Below are 22,859 nucleotides of genomic sequence, written 5' to 3'. Positions count from 1 at the left end.
CCAGTGACTATCACATTACGCAGTGTGACTCTTTCGCAAACCTGACCCGATGACTTGGGAGACTCACAATATCTCTAAGACCCACACATACCACCTCCGACCGGACTCGGTCACCGGTTATTAATGTTATATGTTTTGTGTAACTTTTTACTGTTTTCTTTTATTATAAGGTTAACAACGTTTAGTTTGATATATTAACGTTAAACATCCTCACATTGCAGTGGAATCAATAACACATTATACTGTGTGAAATATTGCTTTCTATGTAGTTCTGACATTACCCCCTCGAGTGGCAACCCCCGACCAGCCTAACTAACGCCACTCACCGCACCCACCCTGCCTACAACATTCACTACCAAGTGATGCACTCTTCATACTCCACATTCCAGTATCTACAACAGGGACCCATCCTTAACTTACTCACCCAATACCTGCAGATACCCTACGCAATCTTCACTCGCCCCACAGCTACTATTCCTACCTACACGCTCTTATCCCCATAGTCACTACATAAACCAAATATGGCCAATGGTCTGACGGGCCAGACTCCTCGTTCAGTCTTCCTCGACACACCACCCCCGCACAGTGGTTTACCACCACTGAATCTTTCCGGTACTCCCGACCCGATCCTACCCTACCTTTAAGACAGGTGATACATTCTTCACCTGCCAACGGAAAACCTCTTCTCCCCCTCATAGACTTCGTATACCCCCACACACGCTTCTCCGCACAGCTTGCGGTATACAACCCTTTCCCTCCGATCCCCTCCCCACTACCCACACCACCCCTACTCCTCCATTACACCCACTCCCACAAATCCGTCTCCGCTGCAGTCCCGTGGAAATTCTTCCTTTACTACAGGAAACAGGCCCCTTGACACGAAACCGATGATGGCCTCCTTATCTTCTAAACCACCCTCACAAACACTTAAAATAATCTCACTTAACGCTAAAGGACTCAACTTACCGGAAAAAAGATCCCAACTCCTTCTAGCCATGCATCGCGAGAAAGCAGATATTATATTCTTGCAGGAAACGCATTTTCGCACAGATTCAACACCTAAGTTGGAGAACTTTTACTTTCCTACAGCCTTTCACACAACGAATCCCCTTTCTAAATCAAAAGGGGTGTCAATCATTATTGCAAAACACTGCCCGTTTCAACCTACCAACACAATCTTAGATGATTCTGGCAGATACATCTTTTTAAAAGGATCATATCTGGGTAGAAAACTTACTATGGCCAACATCTACGCACCTAACACAGGCCAAGTACCCTTCCTTCACACCATCTGTGATGTTCTGACCGCATTTCAAGAGGGTACCTTAATACTAGGAGGGGACTTCAACGTTCCCCTCAACCCCACACAGGACACATCCACAAATACATCATCCCTCCCCTATAAAGCCTTGCGGAAAATCAAATCTCTCCTCCAGAATCTACTACTTCATGACACATGGCGTACCCTACATCCCAATGGCCGGGACTATACATTTTTTCACCTCCACACAACAATTACTAGAAATTCTAGAATAGACTATCTGTTTCTATCACAAAAGGACCTCCCCATGCTCCAATGCGCCTCCATTAACCCTACATTCCTTTCTGATCACAACCCCATCTCTATGCAGTTGAAATTCCCAGACTCAACCCCCCGAACACAGATATGGAGACTTGATCCCTCTCTCCTAACCGATGCATCCATAGAAGCGGAAGTTAGACTCCGCATTTCGCAATACTTTCAGGAAAACAAACTTTCGGACACTTCTCCACTCACGACCTGGGAAGCACACAAATGTGTGATCCAGAGAACCCTCATCGCAGCGTCGGCCAAATGCAATCGTGAAAAACAAAAACGTTATATGGAACTTACAGAAACGATCAGACGCTTAGAACAAGCTCACAAACAATCGCAAGCTCTTGATAACCTAAACGACCTGATACAAGCCAGATCCGACCTATTAGACATGCTTGGCAAACAAATAAGACGCAAATATATATTGACGAAAAAAACATTTTATGAATATGGAAACAAGGCCAGTAAATTACTTGCGAAAGCTTTGCAAGCGAACAAGGCAAATACGACGATACATTCTGTGACCGACTCTTCGGGATGTAAACACACTTCAACCCAGGACATAGCCACACAATTTGTGAACTATTTTTCACAACTGTACAATCTACCAAGAATGGATTCTTCCATTCCCGACACCACGAGACAACACATGATCACAGAATTTCTAAAACAATACAGCCCTACCCCTATTTCTGAATCTACGGCAAAAAACACTAGATTCTCCCCTAACACAACCAGAAATAGAGCTTGCACTAAAACAATTGAAAACGGGTAAGAGCCCGGGCCCCGATGGACTAACAGTAGCTTATTACAAAACTTATACAGACCTCCTCTCCCCATTCTTCCTAAAAGCCTTCAACTCATTTATGACACCCACTGTACCTCCACGAGATCTCCTATCCACCCATATCGCCATCATACCAAAACCAGGAAAAGATCCCACAGCTGTCACTAACTACAGGCCAATTTCCCTACTAAACATAGACCTCAAATGGTATGCCAAAACACTAGCGAACCGTCTCCTTCCCCTCCTACCCCAACTAATCGATTTGGACCAAGTGGGCTTCATCCCCAGCAGGGAGGCAAGAGATAATACTCTCAAAGTCATCAATATCCACCACTGGCTAACATCCGCCCATAACCAAGGATTCCTGCTTTCTCTTGATGCGGAGAAGGCATTCGACAGAGTGGCCTGGGATTATATGACAGAAACCCTAAAAGCGGTGGGCATCCCCCCTAAAATGCTCAACATCATTCTGACTTTATACTCTAACCCCACCGCTAGAGTCCAAGTCAACGGCCACCTGTCGGATGCCTTCTCCATTTCAAACGGAACCCGCCAGGGATGTCCTCTCTCCCCCCCCCCCCTTATATTTTTCCTTACCCTAGAACGCCTCCTACGCAGGTTTACGAGCCAACCCTGACATCAAGGGTATAGATATCCAACACCGCACCTATAAAATAGCCGCCTTCGCGGGCGACATACTAACTTTCCTCAAAGATCCCATTACGACAATTCCCAACCTACTGAAAGACTTTGGCACTTTCAAAACACTGACCAATTTACAAATAAACTTCACAAAATCCACCGCCCTAAATATCACCCTACCCCCTGCTATACTTACCCAATGCCAGGCTAATTTCCCATTCACATGGAAAAAACATGCAATAACTTACCTAGGTATACAACTCCCGGCCTCCTTGCTAAACCTCTACACCTTAAACCACGCAAAACTACTACAAACCATTTAACCATTTTACAAGATTTAAAGAAATGGTCGCCAAAATTCTTCTCCTGGTTTGGCAGGGCAGCCATTATCAAGATGAACGTCCTCCCTAGGGTCCTCTACCTCCTTCAAACGATCCCGATAAAACTACCACCCACTTTTTTCTCGACCTACCGAAAGGCATGCTCGGAATTTTTTTGGGATAAAAGACGCCCTCGGCTTAGTTATTCTAGACTCACTTCCCCTAAACTTAAAGGAGGTATAGGTTTACCTGACATACGCAAATACCATCTGGCAAGCCATCTTACCAGAATCGTCGACTGGAACATTCATTCCCAACAAAAGACTGGATCAACTTGGAGCACACTCTAACCAATATCCCACTAGCGCAACTCCCATGGATGTCCCCAAAACATATTCCACCTGAATGTCGACTCCACCCGCTCATATATCCGACACTCCTCTCCTTTAGAGGGGCCTGTAATAAACACAAAATATCCTCATTACTAGGCCCAATGACACCGTTACGTTACAATCCTGACTTTTTACCAGGGATGCATAAATCCTTTTTGACTGATCTCTGGCCCTACCCCCTTATCAGAGCACACCAATTCTTTGACAAAGGTTGTCTTCTTTCCCAACATGATCTGGTTACCAAATTGTCCATATCCTCATTTCCCTTTTGGATCTATCTCCAACTCAGACACTTTTTTACTACATCTACTCCCAAACCTTAATGGTCCAGAAACCCCACTACTTTCGAGTCGCTCTGCCTACAGACGGAACCACAAAGAAACCTCATCTCTTCTACTTACACGTTGTTATTTTCTGATCACGCTCCAAAACTACACTGGACTACTCAGAGATGGGAACGTGAACTTTCACTCAAACTCACGTAGGTAGAATGGGAATCCATTTATCAACACATACATAAAGGCGCGGTAAACACACAAACGCAAGAATCCGGCTTCAAAATACTCTCCCGATGGTACAGCACCCCCCTTAAACTTCACCACATCTCTCCATCAATCTCCCAACAATGTTGGAGATGCAACAAAGATATAGGCTCATTTCTACATATCTGGTGGACATGTGACAAAATCTAACCCTTCTGGAAAAGAGTCCACGAGCTCATCTCCAAAATCACCACGTATACGCTTGATTATACACCAGCCCAATTCTTGCTCCATCATATGGCTAGTCCCACACGCTCCTACTATCGTTCTTTAGCAATGCACATGGTTAACGCGGCCAGGATGTGCATCCCGAGCAAATGGCAATCCACTGACCCACCATCAATCTCAGATTGGTTTAAGTGCATACAAAAAACAGCAGAAATGGAAGAACTGATTCATCAGGCCAAAGATACACCTCACAAATTTACCAATACATGGGCTTGCTGGACACATTTCACCACCTGTGAAGAATACAAAACAATACTACGTTAGGAGGGTTCCGTAAACTGCAGCGGAGACGGATAACACCCCTATCCCTGCTCCCCCCCACATTCCCCCCCCCCTTCCTCAGTCCCATAGACTCTTTAATTACATCTACCCAGACACTTTATATAGGCTACACTCCCACGAAGAAACACTTCCTCACTAATAGCCCCCTTTTCCATCTTTTACCCCTCTCCGCATTCGCGGAATGTTCCCACTCATCCCCACTCACATACCTCTATGTGAGATAAACATTGACAAAAGACAACAACATATCTGCTCCTCCAAGTGTTATTGTCGCTTACCACATGTACGCAGGGAAATCCCTCCCCCCCACGCATACAAATTTACATTAATTTAGATAGCCTTGGAAAGGCACTGTTTATCTGGCTCTGTACCCGCATGTTTTATTAAGTGTACCTGTGCTTCTCTTTGACAGTGGCTGCGCCCGCATTTCCTTACTCCCTGTTTTGATTTCTGTTTTTATAATATGTTTCTTTATATCCAAATAAAAACGTTTGGAAAAAAAAAAATCTCCAGTTTTCTAGGCTCTGGCTTGAGGCTGTTTATGACAACCATTTACAACCAGGCTCATTAAAAGGCTGTGCAGATTCTGGCTACTAACAGAGATTTTTGAGATGTATAATGGCTTGCTTAAAGCTGACTTGTGAATTTTGGAGGAATGAGGGTGGCAATGAGTTCTCTTGGAGTTATCTGCATGAGATTCTTTGATGTAAGACAGTTTTTATATTTTGCCTCATTCAAATTTGTGGACTCTTCTGACAATGTGGAGAATATAAGAACATGTGGACACTGCATTTCAAAGGAGTTGGAAGTCTCAGTCAAGGAACGCAATGAAAAAGAACATGAAATAATTATCTACACATAAAAAAAGAGTTGTAAACAAATTAGTAAATGTAAGAACAAGGGCAAAAAAAAAGGGTCCAAAAATGCCCAAACGCTTTATTGTCCATACAACAAATAGAAAGGTACATTAAAAGGCATACATTTTTTTTAGCACAAATAAAGACTACACAAGATATTAAAAATGTAAAAAAATACAAGTAAGCTAAATATCGACTGTCATAATTAAAGTCACTTTGTGCGGTCAGTGCCACTTCCTTAGGACTTCATTTCAAATATGACAGTTTCCTTACAATCTTTAATCTACAGATTAAGAAGCAGAGATCAATATATTGCATAGGTATACAAATATTATATAATGTCACATGATATGACAAAATGCATGTAAAACATCTATTCAACAGAGGGAAGGTGGGACGAGGGAAGAAACCCCCCCCCCCCCCACACAAATGCAACATACTTAAAAAAAAAACAGTACACTCATGGGGATGAATGGTTACATCTTTCTAGGCTATGAGGAGGCAAGCAAAGGACAGCCAATGGAGAGACTAACAGGGTGGACTTCAATTTGGACCAGGGAGCCCCACAGAGACAAACTAAATATACCAAAAAAACAATAAAGAAGTAGCACACGTGGTGGCCATGTCTATACTGCAGCAACAAATAGCACATGGTGTGTTCATTTAGGAATGGACAACTCACCCTCAGTTGGTTGAGTATCCAAAAAAAGATAAGAACCTGGATTTCTTGTCAAGCAACATCATCAAGTATTTGGATCAATGGATCTAAAAAGTAAAGAGAGCAAAATAGAGAAGACTATATGTAGCTGGGGAAAGCATACCATCTCTCTACTAAAGATGATATCATAAAATAAATATAACAAAAAACATGCCATATATTCAGCCACCAGCATCATCACATGCTAATAGTCTCCCAAAGTAGCCAAACAAATTCACCAACTATGTCTCAAACCATTAAATAATCCCAGTGACTCCTGAGGACACTCCCCCAGACAAACCAATAAGAACAACAAATCCAATAGGAATGGATATGTGTCCCAGGAGGAGGTCCCCATTGGCAGAAACAAGCTGCCCTGAGGATTTTTAAAGGTGTGTTTGGCATATCTCACATAAGGAAATTGTCAAGAAAATACACATGTGCCATGATCCAGAAGGAGCATCTGTCAGGAACCATGAATCAGACTGAAAAAGAAATGCAGCAAAAATTACACCTTTCAATGTAATGGTAAAAATGGTACAGATCAGTAAATAAAGTCAAAACATAAGCTAGGGATCAGAAGCCAAAGTGGGTAGTCAGACGAGCCAGTGATCAGGAAAACAGGAAAATCTGCATAGTCAGAGGCAGAAGAACAGGATCAGCAACCAAAAGGGAAACCAAATCAGCCAAGCAAAGTCTTTCACAAGAACACAGCAGAGAAACTCCAGATAGATATGTTGACCAGGCGAAGGCAGGAAATGAATAAACAAGGCAGTTGAAATAGCCAGAAAGGCTATCTGTTGATGGGACTAACGAGCAGATAATGATAACCAGGTGAGCCACTGAGGACTCAATGAGTTCTCACAATTATCCGACAGCTGAGCAGCCTGTGCACAGAGAAGAGAGCTGCTGAGAGCCCAGCCCTGACAGCATCCATCTACAACCTCATGTGGAAAGCGTACCGTCCTAATTAAAGGACACAGTATACCTTCTGATGATTTTGTAAGTGTTAAATGTAGATGAACATACCATTTTAACCTCTGTCAATGTAGAATCACTATAATCCTGTGTCCCACATGAGAAGGGTATAAGAGTTTTTGAAGGAAAGAAGTAGAGTTTTGGGCATACAATGCACTCATCTCTGAATTGTTGGTGTTTATACTGACACAGTATTTTCATGTTCAACTGCTCCTCCAGGTGCAGGGGGTAGCGATGGGGACAACTTGTGCCCCGTTATATGCTAACTTTTACTTGGAGGGGGTGGGAGCGGTTGATCTCTGCTTCAGATGAACTATCAATATACCTCCTCCAAATCAGTCTGTGGCGGAAGTATATTTTCTAGTCTTATTTTCTGGACAGGACCACATGAATCTTTAATTGAGTTTGTCAAATGTTTCAATACAAATAATGGGAATCTTACATTTAGCCTTAATTATGACAGAAAATCCTTGCCTTTTTTGGATTTGACAATTATTAAGAGTATTGATGGAACAATTTCCACAAACCTGTTTAGAAAACATACGATTGGTAATGCCTTATTACATTTGGATTGTGCACACCCAAAGCATGTGATTAGAAGTATACCAGGTGAGGAATATCTGCATGTTTCTTAGGAATTGCTTAAACGATCAGGATTTTTAAAAACAGGCATGTCTTTTGAGAGAAAGATTTCTTGGATGTGGCTATAGCAAAAAAATCTTGAAAGAGAGCATATCAAAGAGCAAAGGCTAGCCCACGCGGACTTTTACTATTTCAGAATGTACAGGAAAAGAAAAAGATGAAAGTGAGACTTATAGTTAGATTCAACAGACAAAATGAGAAAGTAAAGGATATTTTACAAAGACTTTGGGATTTCCTTGCAGAGGACAACATTACTAAACATTTTGTGGATTACTGCCCATGCCTAACCTTTAGGCGGGGTCACTATTTTAAAGATATTTTTGTGCAAAGTCACTTTCATATAGAATGAAGATAGGATCCATGCAGGTCACGCCCAAAAGGACATTTTAGATGTCGCAATTTCCCTTTTGTAAATTTCTGCAAGTGTTGAATAATCTCATAGCAATAGGGTCTGTTAAATTTACCTCAAAGCATTTTGTGAATTGTGAAGACACTGGTATTGTTCATTTACTTAACTGTGGCTTTGATGCCTTTTATGTGGGCAAGACATGGATGATGTTCTGACATGAGTGATAGATCGTGTTACTGATATTAAGTGAGACAATCTAGCCCAATTGGTAGACACTTTGTAGAAAAACATGAATATAGGTTGGATTCATTACAGTTTTTTGCACTTGCCAGAATACACCCCCATGTATGTGTGTAGGGGAGACAATAACATTAGTTATGCCACTTTTTTATTGAAACTCAGTGGCATCCTGTGACAACACAGTCCTTTCTTGTGTTACATATTTATATCTTGGTCAACAAAATAGGTTTAGATTGTATGCCTAATTGCCTAATGGGAAGGGAGGGTGAATGAGTGGGATATCTTAATTTGGGAATGAAATATATATATATATATATATATATATATATATATATATATATATATATATATATATAATATTGTAATTCTCAAAATATTATTATTTATTTATTTATTGTGTTATGGGGTCTGAGTCTTTTGGACTTTATATTTGTTCTGGACTCTATGATTTTATTCACATTTTTATGTCTGATTTTGTTACTCTATTATTTGGGCATTTATATTTAACATTGCAACATATTGTCTGTATGTATTTATTGTAGATAATATCAGTGTTCAGATATCCATAGGTGTTGCTGTTTTCATTAAAGGGTAACTCCACTTTTATTGGGAAAAACATAGCAAATAAAGAAAAAATAATATAGCACATATAATTGCGACACTAATCATATTGTAATTGAGTATTATTAAAAATTACGTTTCCTTTTCAATCTGCCGCCACTGTAATTTTCTGAGAAGGCATTGCAATATGGCTACATGAAGTTGTTCTGTACACAGAGTGTGTACTGACCACTCCCCAGAAACATAATTTCCTGCTTGTGTGATTGGCTCACCAATTTTCCCAGAAGTCTGCCTAAGATACAAGTAAAATTTCAGGCATCCCCTGCAACAAAAATATCCTTTTTGGAGAGATAATTTCAATAGGAGCATGTCTAAAGGGATGCAGGCCCAGCAGATTTCCTCATTAGTGCCCTGCAGCTGCCCACCTGACTGTTAATTATGAAACCACTCCCATTAGACCTACTTAGTACAGAGGCACAGACAAACACACATGGATTTCTTCAGAATAACAACAGGTAGGTACCGCAAAGGTTGTTATAGCCCTTGCAATGTACACTGATCATCCACAAAAGTGGAGTTATGCTTTAAGTATTAGATTGTTTTATTTTTATTTTTATTTAGCACTAAGCATAGTTTGCTCTTTTACTGTTTTCTCTTCAAAGACAGACACCAGGAAGTTTTACAGTGAAACAAAAATTAGAGCATACTGCACAAACTATGGCCAGTGGTCCAGCCTGGACTCCTCACTTCATATAGTTTAAGCACATTTTATCAGATATCAGATATTTGCAGATGCTTGCCCTTCACTAGCTGCATGTGCAGAACCTCTACCCCTTCCATTAACACTGCCTGACATTATCAATACAAGGGATTGTCTAACTTTATCAGAAGCTATGGCAATAGTGGCATTGGAGATTTGGTGCATTGATGCACTTAACTGAACTGCACAAGTATGTATTTATGGGCTGCAAACAATGGTCAGTTTTGCTTGTGACAGAATCAAGTTTATATTGCTGCCTCCATAATACAAAAATACCACAAAAAATAAAATTAAACCACAACCTGGTTTTAACCTGATTCTAAGTAAACCATAAACTTTAAATTGTGAAACAAAAGAGAAAACTGTACAAAATAACCCAGGAAACTGCAGGGGGGGGGGGGGGGCGGCAGCTAAGAAACAACTGAAGTTGATGCTGACATACACACAAAAAAGTGTCTCTAAAAATTACTGTTGACTCTATGCACAATAAAGCACAGTACAAATATAGCATTGTTCAGCAACACTGTATAATATAGCAACTATATTTCCCAGCAAGCACTCTGTAATCTCTTTCTATCTACTCCAGGACTTTCCAACGAACAATGACTAAAGTCTTCTGGAATCCCTGACTTTTATAGGAAGGCAGTAACATAATAAAACCTTCTTTACGTCCCTTCTAAGTCATCTGAAAACATTTTGGAGGCCAGGGAGTGCATTATTGGTAACTGGTTGCAATAACGGTGAAAGGGCACATTTTCACAAGCTTAGGGTGACTTATGCTTGGATCAAATTCATAGTTGACCAGAATCCTAAAGTTCACCCCTACCTTTGAGTAAAAATCAGAGTAACAGGCCTATTTTATAGCAGGGGCTGTAAGTAGATTGTATATAATTTTCCTATATTGCTCTGTTGTACCAATCCACTGCAGCCTGCCCATGATTTCTGTGCAAGCTTAGATTTGCTGAGCAAACTTAACGTATATATGACTATGCCATGTCCTCATGTGATGGTGCTCAGGAACTATGAGGTACAATACATGGAGACAGGTAGAGAATCTACTGACTGCTTAAAATATTTAAAGCAGAGTGGGCACAGAAAAAAAAAAGGTTTCTATTTGCCTAGCTTAGGGAAATGGATAGTTTACTTATTAGCAGCCACCAAAACCCAAAAGATGCAAAAGTATAAGATGGAGATTATTATATATTATCTTTTCTTTATGCTGTCGCACGTTTGCACATTATCATTACCCTTTGCTCTTATTTGATTAATAAGCCTGACAGAGTAAACCTTTCTTTATAAAATATTTTAAAGTAACACAACTGAGTATGCAAGCAGTAAATCTGAGTGTAACAAAATGCAGGTGGCCTTGGAAAAACTGTTAGCATGGAAAAAACCCAGGATATGTACATGTGTGAGTTGTGATGCAACACACAATGTTTACTCTCATTGCTGTGGCTTTTGTCTTTATTTGTGGTTGTTCATGTAGAACCTAAATACAGAGAAATCTTAAGGGACACCAAGGGCTGTATTTCTAAGAAAGAAAAAAAAAGCACATAACATTTCAACTGGTGAAAGTGCATGTACCTTCATTCTAAGCAAAAAAGAAGGAAAATGGAAAAAAATAATGTGAGGCTGATCAACTGTTTTTCCATTGATTTTTAAACACAAACACAAATCAATCAACGTTTAAAATGAAATCAATCAAAAACATTCCACTAGCAAAAAAAAAAAATCCTAATAGCACTTTCTTTTCTGCCGCATTCACTCTGAACAAATGTACATGCACTACTACCAACTGAAATGCTATATGATTTTTTTTTCTAAATTCACCTCTAATGCCCTGTACACATGGTCGGATTTTCCAACAACTTTGTGCGACCGTGTGTATGCAACACAAGTTTCAGACAAGATCCGTCGGAAAAAATCAGATGGATTTTGTGGTCGGAATGTCCCACCGTGGGTACAGGGCATAAGTATTATAGTCATATTACTGAAAAGTTTTTTTTTTTTTTAACAAGATAATGTGTAAGGCTTTTTATCTGTTAATAAATTATACATAATGTACCTTATATATAATGGAAAAAATAGCTTACCCAGTTTTTGCAAAGTTTGCCCAGTATCTCATTATGTTTCTGCTAAGAATTTCTTCCTCCTTTGTATAATTAAGTCGCCTGTACATTGGGATTCCAAATACAAATTCAATCTCATATCCGTGTATTACTCCCATCCAACTTGGCCATGCCATCTTGGAAGATCTGTGACTGAAGAAGTACACATACGCTTTGTTTCCCAGCTCAGAATTTCTGTTTGTGAATTCCAGAAGTGGACATATAAAATTGTAATCTCCCACAATATCATCCATGGCATCCCGATTGTGAATGGGATTCTTTTCATCTTCCCAGTTTGTATAATGAAAAAGGATAGAGTCTATTGCAAGTTCAGTGGCTTTCGGAAAAGCCAGTTTTACACTGTCTTGGAATTGAGTCCGATTTATAAAACTTTCGTGATCTTTGCTAAATCCAGGTAGCTGATACACTAAGAAATATGATCCCTCATCTTTATTAACACCAGTTAATATTTGTGTGTTCTTTTTAAGCTGTCCAAGTTGTAATAAATGTTTAGGTAAATCGTTAAGAAAATCTCCATCAACTGTTGGAGGAAAATTTATTTCTATTAATGATCTCTGTGTTAGAACAGAATAGGACTTTTCAATTATTTCTTGAGGAGTCTTACTCCGAAGGCAAGCAATTATTTCTGTTTCATTTCTGAAGGAACAGCTTAATAAGTTTGCTAATGTAAGTGCTCGAGTGCGGGCTTCTGTACTACCGACAACACTCCAAGGGGCATTAGCGGTCCCACTTTGCATGATAGCTCTTGTGAAATAAGGATGGCTTTTAGGAGAAAGCAGGTGATAACTGACTGACCCTGCTCCAGCACTTTCTCCAAAAAGTGTTATGCTTTTGGGGTTCCCACCAAATGCTGCAATATTCTCATAGACCCACTTCAGAGCCAATCTTTGATCAAACAAGCCAACATTCCCTGGAGCCTCAGAATTACCGGGGAAAGCCAGAAATCCTAATGCACCCACTCTGTAGTTAAATGACACAACAATGACGCGTTCATTGCGGGCCAGAAACTTCCCATCATAAACATCTAAAGAGGATGTTCCTGTTTCAAATCCACCACCATATATCCATACCATGACACTGGCATTTCTTGGCTTTGGACTGGGTATCCATATATTAAGGTAAAGACAGTCTTCACTCAGTTCAGTGTTAGGATTCCACATTTCAGCACCAGAAAAACCAGGGAATGCTTGGTCAACATGCTGATAACACGAATTTCCATAGTTTGTAGCATTCCGTACTGTAGTCCAAGATTTGATGGGTTCTGGTCGTTTAAACCTTAGAGCTCCTACTGGGGGTTCTGCATAAGGTATTCCAAGGAATGCTGTGATTGTCTTAGAAAACACTGGTATTTGATACCCTCTTACGTTTCCATCTTTGGTCAGAACAACGTTATCATCTTCACAATGGACATTTGTGCAAAACGCATATATTATAATCAAGCAGATTGCAGAGATTTTCTTTTCATGTGAGAGATTGTACCACATCACTGATAACTACAACACATAAAACAATTTGTTACAGATTTGAATTAATATATACATAGATATATATGCATGACATTGATGACATCGTTGTGTCACTGAATATTTAACAAATCTCCATGAATAAATGTTCAACAAACCTTTTTTTCAGTAGGGCAATGCCTCACCAAAATGTTACATAGTTTGAAAAAAGACACATGCCTACTGAGTTCAACCAATAGAAAAATATATACATTATTTGAAAACCTGCATCTGCAGAACTCTAAAACCAAAAGTTAATCCAGAAGAAGAAATTTCACAAAGTCTACTCCAATTTTATCCAACAGGGAAAAATTCCTATCTGATCCTCTAAGGTAATTTGATATTCCCTGGATCAAAAAAAGATGGTGTTATTACTCATAAATATTATTAGCCTGTTAAATTATGCACAACTTTTTTTTAAAACAATCTAGCTGGTCAGAACTAGCTTCAGTGGGCTTGTCATAAAAATGACTTTTTTGCTTTAGAGAAAGTCTTGTTTCATGCTTTCAATTATGTTCCTTTCATATGAGCCAATTTAGAAAATTAAAGTTAAACATATTTTTCCTAAACACAGAGCTAAAACAAGATAGAAATATATTACATTTTAAATAGTATCAAGTCCTCAATTATCAGGGCTAAACTTGGAACTGTCTGTATTACTCCATAACAGATATATTCAAGAATCCTCATCCCAGGGTAGATCTGATGATGATTGAAAGCTACACAGCTAGGCAACAGATGCAGTTCTTATTCCAGGCACTGAAGTTCAGTATTGTTTATTTTAACATATGCTTTTATAGTAGTTTACCCTTCAGCTATATTTAGACAGCCATTAAGTTTTTTTTCTATCCCAGACAAACTTTCCACATTCTTTATATTAGGATGTTAATTGATATCTGTGAGTAACAGAATACTTTAAAAAGGAAATGGAGAAGAGAAGACCACAATAAAGCAAGTCTTGCTCAATCAGAGTATTTTAAAATAAAAAGTCAATTTAATTGTGCTTTTTATAGCCTAATTTTTTATGTGTTCACATCTATTCACTAATTTCAACCACCCTAGGGGGGAAATTTTAGGTGCCTGAATACAACCCACAATCTAGACAGGACTGTCTGTGATATAGTGCTATATAGTGGTGGTATGTTCAATACAAGTTACATAGTTACATAGCTACATAGTTGGTAAGGTTGAATAAAGACAACAATCCATCCAGTTCAACCTGTGTAGGTGTGTGTGTAGAAAAATCATTTCCCATATCCCTGTATATTGTTTTCACTAAGTTGCACGTCCAAGAGTCTTTTAAATCTATCAATACTTCCTTCTGACACCACAGATTGTGGAAGAGAATTCCACATCTTTACTGCCCTGACTGAGAAAACACCCTAGTAGAAAAGATGTAGCTGGATAGCCGCACTCCAAATTATTCAACTTTATTTCAAAAATGTAATTAAAATCATAGCATCTAGGCTGCCAAACAGACTAACTGCACAGCCGCTGACATGTTTCACACCGAACACGGTGCTTAGTCATGAGCTATGAGTAAGCACCGTGTTCGGTGTGAAACATGTCAGCGGCTGTGCAGTTAGTCTGTTTGCCAGCCTAGATGCTATGATTTTAATTACATTTTTGAAATAAAGTTGAATAATTTGGAGTGCGGCTATCCAGATACATCTTTTCTACTTCAGTTCCTGTTGCAAACATAGCCAGCACCCTGTGGGATTGTGGAGACAGCTGTTTTGGGAGAAGTCATTACCTTAGAGCGGTAATTCTTTGTATTTATATGAGAAAACACCCTACACAGCTTAAGGTTAAAGGTTAAAGTAAAAAAATGATTAAAATAGATATGTAATTTTTAAACACCTAAACTCTTCTAATATAAGTAAGCAACTTTACAAATATGACCTCTTACCTTTGCCTTTATTATGATTGTAATATGATAAAGGTCTGGTGTACTGTAACTGAAGAGAATGGGAGAGAACAAGAAAGACATTGGCTTCACCTATTTGTTTGATTTGATGTGGATAATTTATTAAAATACTAAGATTAATTATTTTGCAAACTGGCTAAACTAAATTAACAACATTGAGCTGTGTTTTTTTTTTTTAAATAAAATTTTATTGAAAAAGGGTATATAACAAATAATACAAAAATACAAAGACGAAAAATGTTCTCATTGTAGTATAAAGATCGAGTGAAAGCAGTCATATAACCTAGGGTTTGGTAGTAACAAAGCATTGTGTACATTGCTCAAGGGAAACTTACCATTCTCCCCAAAGGAGGGAGAAGGGGAAGCCTCAACTGGATGGATCTGGTGGTCATAAGGTAGCATGGTATGTTTTATAAAAGAGAGCTACAGGGTAAAATAAAACATATAAGGAATATGAAATAAAATAACTATGGGGGGGGGGGTGATCAGGAGCAGGTGCGACTTATTGCATATGGGGGGGGGAGGGGTGCTGCACAGATCCCGGCTGTCGATGAAAGGTGATGAGTCCCCGTGTGAGGGGGAGAGAGTCAGGAGCACAGAGACCCGCTTGGTAAGGTTTTAGGTTGCAGCGACTATCGCCGTTGGCGCGTGTCCCTTATGGATGAAGGAGTGGTCCTCAAGGTGGGCTCGTTCCTGTGGGGTGAGTTTAGATGCTATAAACAAGCCCCATCTGTTGTGAAAGCGTTGTTTGGCTTTTGCGTGAAGAAGGCTAGTATTCAATTTGTCCCGAAAGAGGAGGTGCATAAGTTCCCTGTTGACTTGAGGGACAGAGGGTTTAGTCGTGGTTGTCCAGTTGGCTAGAATGGTTCTCCTAGCGAGTAACAGGCAGAGCAGGGCCCACTCCTTGTCCAGAGGTGTGGGGGTAGCTGACCAAGGGAGCAGTTTGGGGTCCCAATACCCAAAGATGAGGAGTAGTGGGTCCTTGGGGAGCTTCAGGAGTGTTATCTCGAAGATAAAAGTCAAAATCCTATCCCAGAACGAGGAGATGACCAAGCAAGACCAGTAGCGGTGAGTGAGGGAGGGTCTAGGATGTTGGCATAGAGGGCACAAAGAAGCAGAGGATTGATGCGAAGGTGAGGAGGGTAGAAAAGGTATGTGCGCTCGATGTGCAATTTTTAGTTGGGTTTCCCTCCAAGTTTCATTAGGAACCAGATTATAGACTGATTGGAGTCCGAGTAAGATCTTATCCACAATATCGGTACTTGGAAAATCTTTGGCCCAGTTCGAGACTGAGCATGATTCCAGAGAAGGTGTTGTATTTAGTAGTAGAGGTTTTTAATTATCAGAGATGCCATAAGAGTCTTTGCGGAGAAGTACTTAGATGAAAGAGGATTGGAATCTTGCATGTTCCACCCTGCAAGTTTTCTGCAAGAAGCTGAGGCATTGGCCATGATGGAAGGTGGATGAATCCGGCAAGGAGAATTTGGCGGCCAGCCGGCGGAAGGGGAGTGCACGACCCGATTCCGGGTCACATAAGGAGTAGAAGGTGTCGAGGCCCTTTTGACGCCATGCTTCATAGGGTTGGCGGTCCAGCCCCGTGGTAAAGTTCGGGTTACCCTGTATCGGGAGATGTCTAGAGATGAAGGGAGACAGCTTAAGGCTCTTCCGTGTTTCTCTCTAGGCAATAGCCGTGTCTCTCAGTAAAAGGTTATGTTGCAGTGACGGATCCAATTGTTTCCATTTGCAGTGGAGGAGAGCTGCTAGGGAGTAAGGGTGGGTCATTGCAGCTTCCAGTGGGTAGTTTGAGCAGCGGGATTTTTGGGTTATCCAGTCCAGGCCTACCCTCAAAAGACATGCTAAGTTATACATTCTAAGATTGGGAAGGTTAATACCCCCTTCGCTCCTGGGAAGGTGAAGTTTAGAGAAGGCTATGCGGGGTCTCTTGCCTCGCCATAAGAATTTAGAGATTGCTGAGTTTAAAAGTTTTGTATCCTTATGTCTAAGGAGCAAGGGTATCGTCTGAAGGGGATACAGGAGGCATGCGAAGCTGACCATTTTTACCAGGTGGCACCTTCCCAAGAGCGAAAGAGGCAGATCCATCCAGTTATCCAATTCCTGTGTAATTTTGGCAAAGAGGGGGGGGGGGGGTAGTTCAGGTGATAGAGAGATGAGGGGAGCCTCCCTATCTTAATGCCCAAGTATGTGATATGGGTTCTAGCTACCTTGAAAATGGAGTGGTTTGCCCATGTCGGAGGTGGAAGGGATCCCAAGGGGAGTATTTTGCTCTTGGAGTAGTTGATACGCAGTCCCGAGCACTGTCTGAAACGGTCAAATAAGGATTTAATCATGGGCATGTCTGCTGAAGGGTTGGCGGAAAATATCAAGACATCGTCTGCAAAGAGGGAGGTTCTTAATTTGTGTGACCCGATTTCGATCCCGTGTAGCGGTGCTTTATATGTCAGGTATCTGGAAAGCGGCTCCAAGGCCAGGTTAAAAAGGAGTGGGGACAGGGGGCAGCCTTGTCTGGTTCCCTTATGTAGCCGGAACTCGTCCGAGAGGAGGCCAGCGGCCACCAGTCTAGCTGCAGGGGAGGTGTACATGGAGCTGATCAGGTGTAGAAAGGGTCCAGTGAAACCCATATCCCCCAGCACCATGGAAAGCCATTCAAAATTAACATTGTCAAAAGCCTTTTCGGCATCTAGAGTAATAATAGCTAGATCGCTGGTAGGGTTACATCTAGCATGTTCTAGTGCCATCATCACCTTCCTGATATTAATAGTTGCCGTTCTGCCCTTGACAAAACCTGACTGGGCGGAGTGGATCAGGGAGGGGATGATGTCAGCCAGTCTATTAGCTATTATTTTGGAAAGAATTTTGACATCAAGATTTAGGAGCGAGATGGGTCTATATGACCCAGGCTCTTGTGGGTCTTTCCCCTTTTTTTCCAACAATTTAATAATTGCTTGATTGCCAGAAGGGAGATAGGAGCCACCAGACCATATATGTTGGTAGACATTGGTGAGGGTCGGGGTCAGAAGTGAGTTTAAAGATTTATAGAACTCGCCTGATAGGCCATCCGGACCTGGGGCTTTGGAGGAGGCTAGCTTACGAATCGTATCGGATATCTCCGAGGAGGAAATGGGGGCGTTTAGCGAATCGAGTTGAGAGGGAGATACTCGGGTCAATTGTACTTCGTCGAGGAAGTCGCGTGCTGTGGGTCGGCCAATGGGGTCCGCCGCATAGAGGGTAGAATAAAAGCGAAGCATCGCCGCATTAATGCCCTTCTGAGTAGTCGTGACTGTGCCATCTGGGTCGCGTAGCGACGATATAACCGTGGGGCGGTAGGGTCCCTTGCATAATCTGGCAAGAAGCTTGCCAGCCTTATTGCCAAATTTGTGTAAGGTGGCATCAAAGTGAGCTTGTTTAGTGGTTTCCAAGGTTTCGGCCCAAGTGTCAAAGGACTGCTTGGCTGTATGCCAGGCCTCACGATTTTCGGGGGAGTTTAAGGCATAGAGTGCTCCCTGGGCCTGATGTAATCTGGAACTGGAGGCTTTGTATTGAGACAGGGCGTGCTTCTTGAACGAGGATGCATAAGAGATAATGCGTCCCCTAAGGAACGCCTTACCTGCATCCCAGAACAAGTTTGGGCTATCAGCATGTATTGCATTCGTCTGCGTATAGGATGCCCATTCTTTCGTCATTTAGGCTTGAAAGTCTGCGTTGTGTTGCAAGTAGGAGGGGAAACGCCATATTTTGGGGTTAGGGTGTATGTCGGGGGTCTCTAGAGTCACTGAGATCGGAGCATGGTCTGATATAGCTATGTCATGGATTTCCGCTTTTGGAAGGATGGGGATTAGGTCATTAGAGCTAAAAAAATAGTCAATCCTAGAAAATACATTGTGGGGATAAGAGTAAAAGGAAAATTCTCGGTCGTTCGGGTGGTGAAGTCGCCAAATGTCATGCAGGTGAAGGGATTCCATAGTCATTGCCAGGCTCGTGGGAATAGTAACGGTCGAGGAAGATACAGGGCGCAATGATGAGAATTTGTCATCCACCAGGTGGGCAACAGAATTGAAGTCGCCCCCCACCAGGTGTGGGAGGTGGGGGAAGCGCAGAAGCCAATTAGTCAATGCGCTGAAAAAGGGTTTCGTGGGGCTATTGGGGGCATAGACGTTGGAGATTGTAATTTCCTTGGTCCCTTTGAGGGCCCTAATCGTAAGGAGTCTGCCCTGTTGATCTGTGTCCGTAGATAAGATCTTACAGGGAAGATTCTTGTTGATGAGAATAAGAACCCCTGCTTTTTGGCCTACAGCCTCAGAACCTACCACCTCACCTACCCAGAGCTTCCTCATCCGAACAAAGTCCGATGAGGAGAGATGGGTTTCTTGTAACAGCGCTACGTCCGTTTTAAGTCTCTTAAGGTGTCGCAATATCTTCAGACGTTTGTTGGGGGAACGAAGCCCTTTAACGTTCCACGAGACTACTTGTAGCATGGTGGAGCGTTAAGTGAAGTAACGGAGATTAATAGTACCATGTGGTTGGGAGGACCCGGGTCATGTAACAACAGGAGCTGTGCTCCAGATAGGGCCAGCGCGGCCCCTGATAAGGTAGGGAGGGTAAATTGGAGATAAGTGCAGCAGGGGGAAGAGGCAAAAGGAAGGGGTGGGGAAGGGAACGGCAAATGTGCCAGGCATAGCAACAAAGAAAGTAAATACAACTCACTATCAACTTCACTTTTTTCCGCATGGGGGTCACTGTGTAGACCAGCTCCCAGAACCAGGCCTCCAGACTGACATAGAAACGGCCGCCCTAGAAAGAAGGAGCATTGCACGCCGTCAACCCAGGCAAGGATCAGAAAGAAGTGAGATGGTCTGCACAGAAGAATCCACAGGGGGAACAAGTGTGTGTAACCTGAAAAAACACAAACATTGAGGGAAAACAGTTACAATAGAACAACCAGAAGCCGAAAGCTTATGGGACATGTAAGAAAACATAGGTTCAGTCAATGCAGCACACGGGGCCGGTCACGGCCCTTGGTCAAATATTACCTGAAGAGTGCATGCATAGCGCAAGTGGCCCGGGAGGAAATTGTTCAAACACAAGCCACTTCTACCATGGGAGAACGGGTGGTAGGCAAAGCTTCGTCCCTAAGAGAGAGAGAAGACAAGAAAGGTCACATGGTCCTGGAGTCCATCAGCGTGGGTTCAGAGCGTGTTGAGCTGGACCTGAGGCTCTGAAGCGCTTGGGGGAGTCCTTCCGTGGGCTCCTCTGGTCTAGAGCCCTATTAACTGGAGCCGCTTTGGGTGCCGGGCTGAGTGGAGGGCCCGAACATAGCGATTTCAGGAAACGAGTTACATCGTCCGGGTCTTGGAAAGAGAGCTGTTCTCCGTTGGGTGCTTTAATCCGTAAGATTGCCGGAAATGGCAAAGTAAATTTCATCTGCCGTTGGAATAGCTCCGTGCAGATATGTTGAAAGGCCTTCCGTTTCTTGGAGACATCCACTGAATAGTCAGCAAAAATCTGGATTTTGACCCCGTCGATCTGGAGTGATCTTGACTGGCGATACTGCTGCAGAATGGAGGCTTTGTCTGAATAATTCAGGTATTTGGCAATTATCGGGCGCGGGGATTTGCGATCCGAGTTGGGCGCCCCCACACGATGTGCTCGTTCCACGGTGAAGGGTCCCCCCAGACCCAGAGCCTCCGGGATGCGGCTTGCACACAGGTCTGACAAAGCGGATTGGTGAAGCGACTCGGGGATACCCACAAAACGCAGGTTGCTCCTCCTGGACCTATTCTCGAGGTCATCGAGCTTTTCCAAAATATATTTGTTGGTTCTGTCTTGGGCTTGTTCCAGGGACTGCGTTTGGTATAATTCTTCTTCTAAAGTAGAGATGCGATTTTCAGCCTCATTGAGTCTGGAAGCATGTTCCCCGAGCTAGGCTTGAAATGTATGCATGCCTAGGGTGACAGCTTTTTCAACAGAGGCAGCTATCATAGGGGAGAGGAGAGCAGCAACAGCTTGTTCCAGAAGTTCTGTCTGTTGATCCTGCAGCGGTGGGGATGGCAGAGATTGCAGCATGGCAACAGGCGCCACAGGCCCAGGTACATGTGTGGAGGCTGGAGATTGTAGGGAAGAGGGTGCCTTGGAGGCTGTCTGGCCTTGTGTGGGGTCTCCTACCTCCATGTCTGGCGCTGTCTCCTCCGGATAGGCCGCGCAGGCCGGAGCGGTGGCCGGAGCGGTGTAGGCCGAAGCCGGGGCCTCAATTTGCGGTGCGGCCTGCCGCGCGGTGGCGGCCGCGTACGAACGCGGCCCGGTTTTTTCCACGATCCGGTCCATCCTGGAGCTGGTGGCGTGGGGAAGTAAGCTGGCCGGTGGAGCGGGCGAAATCGCCGGATTTGTAGCCGATTTAGAGGCCAGTTTGCGGGAGCTGTGAGAGAGGACAGCTACTCCATGCGGCGCCGGAACCGGAAGTGTTTAGCTGTGTTTTTTAAATTGCCCTCACACACGATTGAGTATTCATAATGAACATAGGTTCATGCTGTTAATATGATCATTAACTTTTGCAAGATGAACACTTGCCTAAGCCAACGTTCTATGCTTCTTTAGAAGTTTCAAAGTGTTCACTGCCAGAAGAGATATATTATAATCTCTTTACTGCATTGAACACATGTATTTCCTGTATATCACATATCACATATATAACCCTTTATGAGTTTACCTAAACCCTGTCCATCCCTTATTACATATGATTCCAGATACCCAGTTGTAGAAACCAAAATACACATATGGAAGGATCCCTGATTCCTTCTTTGTTCTCAGACGTGAAGCTATGTACTTCCTGATGCTGCAGCCAAACTTATTCAGGGGCGGTTAGCTTGTGGTGGCCTGTAATCCCCAGTGATTACATAAGTGCATTGTAGCATTCCCACCAGTCAAAAGATGAATTGAGACAAGTGTAAGGTAGATGTCTTCCTTGGTATTAGTCTTTTTCTGCAGTTACAGTGAAAGCAGAAGACAGCCTAAATGTAAACAGAACAATGTTTGCTCTGTCCTGAGCACGTGATGACATCTCTAAAAACTTAGGAAAAAGGCAGAAGTAATTTGTATATTTGCAAAGTTGCTTTGTATACTATGATATGTTTAAATTTTTAAAGCCCAACTTCAGCCAATATAATGTATATTGTTTTGGACAGAGTAGAGGGCAGAGAGAGCTTTTATAAAGCTTTTAATTCTGTTGATGTTTCTAGAGCTTGAGGAGCGTTCGTCTCTCTTTCTGACAAGACAGGAAGTTACCGAAATGCTCTTCACCGTGTACACAGACTAAAGCACATTCTTGTAGAATGGAGAAGGTTAGCTTCTTTATTTATAATTTGCTCCTATTCATGCATTAATTGTAAGGGGTTTAAATCCCAAATACAGCCCAAATTGATTTTTGGATACAGTAG

The 22,859-nt window shown here is 42.2% G+C and overlaps 1 protein-coding gene across 2 annotated transcripts in view; it reads right to left on the bottom strand.

Moving 5' to 3' along the window:
• Positions 1-22,859, bottom strand: part of BCHE (butyrylcholinesterase) — a 133,736-nt gene that overhangs the window by 94,289 nt on the left and 16,588 nt on the right. For both annotated transcript variants that reach the window (XM_077488038.1, XM_077488039.1), the window contains exon 2: positions 11,947-13,475. In XM_077488038.1, coding sequence (XP_077344164.1) covers positions 11,947-13,466 — 1,520 coding nt within the window. In that variant the 5' untranslated portion in view covers positions 13,467-13,475. The remainder of the gene's footprint in view (positions 1-11,946; positions 13,476-22,859) is intronic.

Source organism: Lithobates pipiens, unplaced genomic scaffold, assembly GCF_037356315.1.
Source record: "Lithobates pipiens isolate NorthernLeopardFrog02 unplaced genomic scaffold, aLitPip1_a1.2 Scaffold_18, whole genome shotgun sequence".
NCBI lineage: Eukaryota > Metazoa > Chordata > Amphibia > Anura > Ranidae > Lithobates > Lithobates pipiens.
The sequence above is the reverse complement of the archived record's forward strand: the minus strand, read 5'-3'. Positions and strand labels throughout refer to the sequence as shown.